The sequence below is a fragment of the Cydia amplana genome, chromosome 1 (genome assembly GCF_948474715.1).
Source record: "Cydia amplana chromosome 1, ilCydAmpl1.1, whole genome shotgun sequence".
NCBI classification, from domain to species: Eukaryota; Metazoa; Arthropoda; class Insecta; order Lepidoptera; family Tortricidae; genus Cydia; species Cydia amplana.
In genome coordinates, this window is record NC_086069.1 from 12,490,990 (window position 1) to 12,500,935 (window position 9,946).

The window sequence follows — 9,946 nt, forward strand, 5'->3', positions numbered from 1 at the left end:
GTTTTATTCCAAGTGTTATTTTGATTTCTTATGTGTCATTAGAAGCTTACTTTTGTGAAATAAAGAAAGAATGTGTTGTTTTGAAAAGATGTGTCCCGCTGAGTTTGTTGCCGGTCCCATATTGGGCTAAATCTTCTCAGGTCAGAGGTGTAGGGTTGGAGCCGGCCTAGCTTAACTTGAATAAAGATTTGAACGTTTCATGTGATCTTTTATTTCACAACAAATCAGTTTGCATTCGAATAGCAATTAGTTCTTTTTATCATTTAGTACTGAACTATAGTAGGCGCTAGTATGGTTAACAAGTCCGAATGCTTATTTCATGCACTAGTAGCATACTAATTTAGCTGTGAAGTAATACATTGAGGTACTACGCCCATCGCCGTCGCCCGTGCCTCCGTCATCAGAAGTTGGGATACTCGTGTATTGCTTGCACAGCCACGTCGGAACATGGTGTATTTCCGTGTGCTGCAACCTGAGCAGAGACATCGCGAGACGCCATCAGGCTTGTAACACAGAGGCAGCTGTGCAGTATCTGCGGTGCTGGAGTATTGGAAATGAAAGGGCAGGTTTCGTTCCACTTATTTACTGAATTTTTTTTTCTAAACAACAGTCGAGCGTCACTAATGAACTGTCGCTTTTCGTATTAGTTTTTTTTTAAAGAGTTTTATTAATTTTTGGAACACGTCTTTGTTCATATAATATTCCGATCCTCATTTATTGCTTGGGAGCGCAGGTGTATTTCCGGTTTGTATTCGGTGACCCACATGCCTTAATCTGGACACGTGGTAATAAGCTCACGTGTCTAACCTTCATTTAGATGTGAGTGCAATTCATTATGTTATTTGGTGTGAATTATTGTGAATTATGAATGGGGCTGTCGAACAGAGTGGTCGTGACGTGACGTCATCTCTGGTATCGCCACGTTTCTTTATAATTAATTTTTGTAATCCATTTAAATCGAAGCGATCTTGAGTTATTTTGATTTGAAATCCATACTGTTAATTAAAACAAAGTATTAGCTATCACGACGTGATATTATTTCATCGCTCACTTGTGAATCTACCCTCAATAATAGATTTTTCATGAAAATACAATTAATTTTTTAAAATCCATTTAAATCTAAGTGATCTTAAGTTATTTTGATGTGAAATCCATATTGTTAATTAAAATCAAATATTGGCTGTCGCGACGTAATATTATTTCATCGCTCACTTGTGCATCTACCCTCAAAAAATCTTTTTTTTCATGAAAATACAATTGCACCGATAAAAGATGTTTCTAAGATTATGACATCCTTTTTATCGTTTAGTAATCAATAAATTGCGACAAATTATTGCCCGTAATGCCGTGATAGATCACGAACCGTGTATACTTTGAAAACATGAGCTACGCATATGAAAATTAATGTTACAGTGTGCAGCAGCCTGAGCCGAGACAATTTACAGACGCCATCACGCCTGTAACACAGAAGCAGCTGTGCGGTATCTGTTGTGCTGGAGATTGGGAAATAAAAGGACAGGTTTCGTTCCAATTGTTTATTAGTGTTGTTATTTTTTTATTTTTTGAGTGTAATTGCTAAACATAACAGTCTAACGTAACTAATTAGCTGTCGCTTTTCATATTCGTTTTTTTTTTAAAGCCGTTTTACAAGTTATTGGAGCACGTGTTTGTTCGTGGAATAAAATAAAACACACTCATTGAAGTTTAAATTTTAATCTGAGATAAAAGAATTAAAAGTCCTGTATCCATGTTTTAGTTTCTGCTTCTAGAGCACACTCGCAATCCTTGAAGTTTAACCTACTTAGGTACACAAGGGAACTGATACCGTGCAAATGATAATTTCAGTATCAGCCAGCTACGATAAACCACATCGTGCATCTCGCCATCTGCTGCAGCAACGAACGGCAACTGCAAGGCGGAAAGCATCAGCCGTCGTGCTTGGGTTGGACTTCCTTTGTCTTGGACGCGTGCATCATACTTTATTAATCTGGTGAGCAGTTCCCATTTCGTTGGGATTATTTTGAGATGTTTTACTTCTGTTTAAGAACTCTTGAGCGAGTTTCTGTAGTTGTTGTTGTCCTCAGGGGCTGACCAGGAGGTTCGGTCGTCCTTGAGGATTGTTCATGTGTGTTGGTCTTTCTTAGGGGCTGTCCATGGATTTCGGTCGCCCTTGAGAATTGACCAGGAATATCGGTCATCCTCAGGAACTGTCCATGGATTTCGGTCGTTCTTGAGGATTGTCCAGGAAAGTCGGTCGTCCTGGGGTTATCCTCGGAGTTACCTGGTTAAGACAAGGTGGCTGTCGGTTACCCCAGGATTGTCCAGTAATGTCGGTCGTCTTCCGGGGTTGTCCATGAGGTTCGGTCACCCTGGAGGATTGTCCAGGAATATTGGTCAGTTAAGCAAAGAGTTTGAGAGAAAATAGACTTGAAATTGTGTATCATGTGTAAGGTTAATGAACTATCTGTTGTCAGTTATCTTCATGCGAATACTTTTTGTACATTTCTGTCATAAAATAAAGACAATACCTTGTGACATGGTCAGCTCTTTATTATAATTCACATGGTCAGGTTGGCCGAGCTTTACAGCAATTACTGTTGCAAATTTATTTTCCTTTTCAGATACGGCTCGCTCACACGGGGACGTGTGAACCGCAGGATGGCCGTGTCGGGGCGTGACTCCAGAGGGACGTATTGCGGCGTTACAGTTCATAGTTTTAGACGCCTGTATACAATCGATTAGCAATGTTTGGCTACGTATCACTGAAGTTGTAACGAAATTCATAACGTAGATAGTAACGCCGTCTATTGGCGTATTGTTGAACTATGATGACAGGTAGAAGGCTTTGGAACGTCAAGTTGTTTAACTTGGGTGAAGTTGGTACAAGGTGGCAGTTTTGTCGTTATGTTGGTAGACCGGTCGAGCAGGTTTGCCAGCTTGACTTCGAGGCGGGAGTGATGAGGCTCCGCCGGCAGACTTGATCGGACCGCGCTAGAGATCGGACGTTAGCCATACCTAGTGCCTAACTCGCCACGTTCCTGAAGGCTTATACCTGAAGGATTATTCTGAAAGCTTATAGAATCCAACGTTCTTTATCCATTTAGCTAAGTGTTTTATTCCAAGTGTTATTTTGATTTCTTATGTGTCATTAGAAGCTTACTTTTGTGAAATAAAGAAAGAATGTGTTGTTTTGAAAAGATGTGTCCCGCTGAGTTTGTTGCCGGTCCCATATTGGGCTAAATCTTCTCAGGTCAGAGGTGTAGGGTTGGAGCCGGCCTAGCTTAACTTGAATAAAGATTTGAACGTTTCATGTGATCTTTTATTTCACAACAAATCAGTTTGCATTCGAATAGCAATTAGTTCTTTTTATCATTTAGTACTGAACTATAGTAGGCGCTAGTATGGTTAACAAGTCCGAATGCTTATTTCATGCACTAGTAGCATACTAATTTAGCTGTGAAGTAATACATTGAGGTACTACGCCCATCGCCGTCGCCCGTGCCTCCGTCACATATATGTACAATAGCATGTGTTTTTTGTGCGTATACCAAGTTTTAGATTAAAACTATCGATACCTATTAATAGAAAATCTATTACAAAAATGTGTCAATGCAACTATATACCCAGTTACCTATCTTGTAATCAGCTACGTGGTCGCTACTCATTGACGTTGCCATAGAGACTGCAAGTGAACACCGCAGTGCAGCAGTTATTACACGAACCTAGAATATACTTCAATGATACCTAATCATTCAAGTAATTCGTTATCATTTTTATATACTGAATACTGCGCAATTGTACACCGAATACCTATTATTCTATCAGTGGTACGCGATACTTTAACACTACTGTGCTGTGCAGCCATACTTTTCAGTGAAAAAAAAAAACTACTTCGTCACATACACGCAATATCAGCATTTTACTAAGCTTTTAAAATATATAATATGCCTGGTTTTAGTATGGGTTATACCTTCGATCTAATTCTAAATTTTCTGCAGAATTATTTGACTCTGAATTTTATTCTATTTATTCGTGCCATTTTTGGCCATCATTACAGCTTCAGATGTAGCAAGTTATACTTGACTATTGAAAGAATATATTGCATTGTTTTGTCCATAGTATGTCCATTGATTTTCTATTATTCATCAAACGTGATGGAATATAATATACAATGGTTGTTTTTCGAGTATTTTATCAGTATTTGGATAACTCTCATAATAGAAGACGACTGTTTTAAGAAATACCTGAGTTCCATCAAACATGCAGATCGAATCTTAGGGCTCGGTTGTTTGAACTTAGCAAGCTTTCGGCTATATGTAGTCTTCTTTTTAATCGCTCTTGTAAGAATTTGTATTGGCCTCCTCTTTTTGGACAACCTTTTTATTCGCCCTGTGATTTATTCTCTTCACGCCTACATTCATACCACCATCGATTTCAGTCACATTATTCGATTTATTATATTCGACGTTTTGTATGAAAGAATGATTAAACTTGGAACTCATTTTAAGAATATCTTTATTCAGCCAATTCATGATTACACAAACATGACAACTGAAGTAAAAAAAGGATTATTAGCATATAAACAGCTTCTCGACAGTGTTCAACTTCTGGATAAAATACAAGTAACGGTAATTTGCTCCATAACATATACGAGTATTTGTATTTAATATAATAGGTATACATACATACAAATATATATACCTACTGTAGACAGTATTGGCGTTATTCATAAACGGCTGCTAACTTAATCAGTTGATGATCGTCGTTTGTCCCTATCTGTCGTTATGCCATAGAGAGACCCAAACAACGATCATCAGCTGATTAACTTAGCATACGTTTATGAATAACGCCGTATAGATCTATACCTATAATTCTTAAGCTTAGTCTTCTTTTAAAGAAATATTAGCATAAGAGACATTCTGTACTTTAATTCGTTTGAGAACCAGGCAAGGACAGGAGTTTTTTTTATCACGGATAATTAATTAATTATCATCATACATCAAACCTTGCACCATCCCACTAATCCGAAGTTAAGCTGTTAAACCAATTAACCAAGTGTCAAACTGTACTGGTAACCATGTTAACTCCATAAGTCCATTTACTTACTATCCATTTACTTTCCGCTATCTGTGTCATTCGTGAACTAAATTAGTACCTATATTTTCGTGTATTTTAGTACATGATAGCTCTGGTGATGCGCTTCATAGACAGTCTCTTGGACCTTAATGCGACTTTATTAATTGATTGGGATATCGCTGTATGGGTATGGTTTTTTCTCTCTTTTACGTATTATTAACCGCAAAGCTTTCCACTTTTAACATCAATACTCTAATGTTTCAGGCTCCTTCGAGTGCATTTGTATGTGAGTCAATATACTCAGCGATGCTAGTTTTCTTTCCAGCCGTGTTCATGGAACTGATACACATGGAAGTTGATAATCTTTCATGGATTTTGACAATGGAGCATTCCAAATGTAAAGGTAGGTTAGTTACACAGGATGTTTTTTAAACCCTTAGCCATATATTTTGCGAGATAAATAGATTAACCGTAGGACCAACCCCATCATTAGATTCTGTTAGGAAAGAGAAGAGTCGTGGAATGTATCGGGCCCCATACATTCCACGACTCTTCTCTTTCCGCACAGACTATCATATATTTAAGAGTTACGGCGCGATTCGGGAAATGAATTAGACATTCACTAGATATGAAATAGTAACGATATGTGACGTTCCACGGCAAAAGGTACCTTATGGCCGCAATAATATTGGAGCGGCGTTAATAGCGTAAGCGCCAACCGCCATAGGGTACCTTTTGCCGTGGAACGTCACATATCGTTACTATTTCATATCTAGTGAATGTCTAATTCATTTCCCGAATCGCGCCGTTAGACCCTTGTCGGTGGAGCGATTTCCATGTATATAAAAAAAAACTAAAATTTTGCGTTCTCTCCTCCCTCCCCTCTTAAGTGTAAGGCCTGAGTGGACGCTCTTGTTGGGCGTGCAGCGGGGCGGGGCGTGCGGCGTGCATGTTAAACAAATGCGCACGTATGGGCCCGGCCACATGTCAGCGGTGCGGCGCCGCCGCCGCCGCGCGGCGCGGCACCGCAGAAATCTGCGGCACCGCAAACCGCTCTGCGGCGACGCCCGCCGCAACGCAAAATTTTGCGGTGCCGCGCTGCGGCGCCGCAAAGCGGTGCGCGGCGCCGCGCGCGGTGCCGCAAAGCGGTGAGTTTCGCCGCGCGCGGTGCCGCAAAGCGGTGAGTTTCGCCGCGCGCGGTGCCGCCAAGCGGCGTGCGGCGCCGCGTGCGATGCCACGCTGCATAGTAAAGAATAAAATTCGACTAACAGTTGTTTAATCAGACATGGGGATCCATGTGTTCTGCTCTTGCTGTTGTTATAGCGATAGCGGTTCGCCACAAAACGCTGCAAATGGTGTTAAAGGTATGAAAATCGGTACGATTGATCTTTAGGACATTTGAAACAATTTGACCCGAAGCACCAACAAATAAAAAAAAACCAGAGGAGTTGACGTCATCTTTTTTTGTATGAAATTAAAAAAAAAAATGTTTAGTAACCTATCGTGTGTAGTATTAAACGAAAGGGCTTTCTGAGCTGATTCCAAAAATATATCAATCATTACATTTGAGTCATTTTTTTAAAATTATAATAAAAATATTTTTCAAAACATACCAAGTTTGTGTTTCTCCAGATACAATACCGTTAATTTTTTTTGTTAAATATACCTCAAACCTTTATATTCATTGTATTTGTTTATAGCCTGACCAGTAATATATGATAATTGTCAAGAGGGCGCTGTTATTCTCATGTATAGGATGACAATTCAGTGTAGTATGAAAAAATTAGTTCCAGTGAAATTCCGCAACATGGCGCACCCTCAATAGATCCTGGTTCACCTATAGTTGTGTAAAAGTAGGTACCTACTTTGTTTTGTAATTATAACATGATATTGCACCGCCTACAAGTTATTTGATTTGCCCGAAGGTTGACTGGTAGAGAATGCATTTTAGCATTAAGTCCGCCTTTTGTACGTTTGTATTTTCATTTGTGCAATAAAGATTAAATAAATAAATAAATATCTAATTCTAATAAAGCAATTTTGAAAATATTTACATTTAGTATATTTGTTTTCATTTTTTCTACTCCCGTACCTTTATTTGTCATTTAAAAGGTCGTACACACACCTTTAAACCCCTATGTTATAGTTGTCAAGACAAGTCTTTAGTCTATTCCCCAAAAAAGTATTTGTGCATACACGCAGTATCTTTTTGGTACTTTTACGATACTTCGTGTAATCACCACTTAAAAAATATTGTACGAAATACATTGTTGCCAACCTAATTTTAATTGTCATCTCTGACAGATGAGTACTAAGTGCATTGCTGCCAATTTACAAAATATTCATTAGGTTCTATAGTAGAAACAATAAAATTCCTTCAGAAGTCAGAACGCGCATGTGACACCCGTAATATAGCAAGATCCATAGACTACGAACACCGCTTAGGGTTGCTTGTTAGTCTCCATAGGCTACTGTGGCCAAAATCGAGAAAAAAAAACTATCCAAAATTGTAATTTAACTAAGAGCAAGCACCAGGGCCTCATGAGTTACTAGCTAGAAGGTGTCGCTGACCATACGGCCGTGGGGCGCGGGGCGCGGTGGCCGGGTCGCGTATCTTAGCTGTATACTTTTGGTTTGTTTACCTACATATATGTCCTATATGATTCCACTTGTTTAAAGTATTATTTTTGTTGAATGAAAAATATTTGTTAAATTTACAATTTTTTTCAAAGTAAGTGCTTGGTCGTAGAAAAAGTATTGTATGGAACGTTGTTTAACTGAGTCAAAAAATACTCGTGGCGTCTTTATAACAATTTTCGGCTTCGCCTCAAATTGTTACTCACGCCACTCGCCTTTTTTGACCCCTCTTAAACAACGGTTGCATAAAATACTATTTCAATTTTACAAAGTGTAATAATACCCCTGCCAAATTACTCATAATGTCATTCGGGTAAAATAAGAGTATTGAAACTTGGTTTACATGTCCCTATGGTAATATCTAAGCTTTAAGTAAGAAAAAGTTCTCATGAGTGGGGGGTGGAGAACTCGGGGAAAGGGGGGGGGGTTAAAGGTGAGTTTTTTCAGTTAATTCTTACATAGATAATTTTTACTACGACTTATAGATTCCGAGATATAAGCGACTTTCTGGAAAAACTATGTTTTCTATTTAAATATTTAATTGAGAGATTCATAGATCACACTTTGTAAAATTGAAAAATTAAAAAAAAATACTTCATGTAATTATTTTCAAAATTGCTTTCTTAGGGTTAGATATGAGGATATTAGGTATAATTTGAGGTATATTTTACAAAAAAATATTGAACGGTATTGTATCTGGAGAAGCCCAAACTTGGTATGTTTTGAAAATTATTTTTATTATAATAAAAAAAAACGACTGAAATGTAATGATATGATATTTTTGGAATCGGCTCAGAAAGCCCTTTCGTTTAATACCACACACGATAGGTTTCAAAACAGTTTTTTTAAAATTCCATACAAAAAAAAAGATAACTCATCTCGTTTTTTTTTTATTTAATGGTGCTTCGGGTCAAATTGTTTCAAATGTCCTAAATATCAATCGTACCGATTTTCATACCTTTAACATCATTTGCAGCATTTTACTGAATTTCTCGGTGTACTGCCAGCGCTATTAAGAAGGCGCAGAAATAAAGTATAATGTTCGTATAATGAATGAAGATGCAAATCATTTCAAAAGAAAATACCGGCGCGGCACCGCAGAAATCTGCGGCGCCGCACGCCGCTCGGCGGCACCGCGCGCGGCGAAACTCACCGCTTTGCGGCACCGCGCGCGGCGCCGCGCACCGCTTTGCGGCGCCGCAGCGCGGCACCGCAAAATTTTGCGTTGCGGCGGGCGTCGCCGCAGAGCGGTTTGCGGTGCCGCAGATTTCTGCGGTGCCGCGCCGCGCGGCGGCGGCGGCGCCGCACCGCTGACATGTGGCCGGGCCCTATAGGAGCGGCCTTAGTGCACGCTGCTCACATCAGGCGTGAGCCCACAGCCACGCTGCACGCCCCGCCGAACGCTCCGCCTCGAGCGTCCACTCAGGCCTTACACTAAGTGCTTAAGTTGGTTATTATAGTAATTTTAAACTAACTAACTATTACGGCTCAGCGACCCAAAGAGGATCTTGGCCTCCGAAACGAGAGCACACCACTTTTCCCGATCCTGCGCCGTTTCCTGCCAATTTTCGGCTTGAAGCTGACGCAGATCCGCTTCCACACTGTCTCCCCAGCGGTATCTGGGCCGACCTACCGGGCGGCCACCAGTCGGTCTTCCCAGGTACGCCCTCTTGGCAGCCCGGTCCTCTCCCATTCTCAATAGGTGACCGAACCAGCGAAGTCTGTGGGATTTCGTTTCGCCGATGATATTGGGTAATAATAAGTAATTTTAAATAATAATCATTTTCAGATCACAATCTACGGGTCGCCATATCAAACGGCATTAGCTACTTGAAGCTGCGGCCGTTTCAGTTTCGCATCTGGGGTATCATACCGGTCGATAGTTCGCTGCCGATATCCTTCATCAGTCTTGCGTTCACGTACACCTTTGTCATTTTACAAGTGCATCACGTTCTTTAGCCCAACAGCCCAATGAGCGTCACACCAGTTTTTAGAATTCCATAAAAAAACTAAGCACGCGTATAATTAGTCGTAGCACACGTAGCTCACTTCAAAGTGTTTGTATTCGGTATTTAAGAGATTTGTTTAATTGTACGCGTTGTGCGTTGTCATTAAGCAATGCCGCAGTGACAAGTAGAAATACATAGTAGGTACATTGTTGCCGAGGGATGGAAATAAAGGCATTTTCTGACGAGGTACATACCTAGATGCCAAATGCCAATGGCGAAAGGTC

The 9,946-nt window shown here is 40.0% G+C and overlaps 1 protein-coding gene across 1 annotated transcript; it reads left to right on the top strand.

Moving 5' to 3' along the window:
• Positions 1–3,959: 3,959 nt before the first annotated feature.
• Positions 3,960–9,672, top strand: LOC134653573 (uncharacterized). Its single transcript, XM_063508966.1, has 4 exons — positions 3,960–4,653; positions 5,187–5,263; positions 5,341–5,479; positions 9,503–9,672. The coding sequence occupies exons 1-4, from the start codon at positions 3,960–3,962 to the stop codon at positions 9,670–9,672; spliced, it is 1,080 nt and encodes a 359-aa protein (XP_063365036.1).
• Positions 9,673–9,946: the final 274 nt, after the last annotated feature.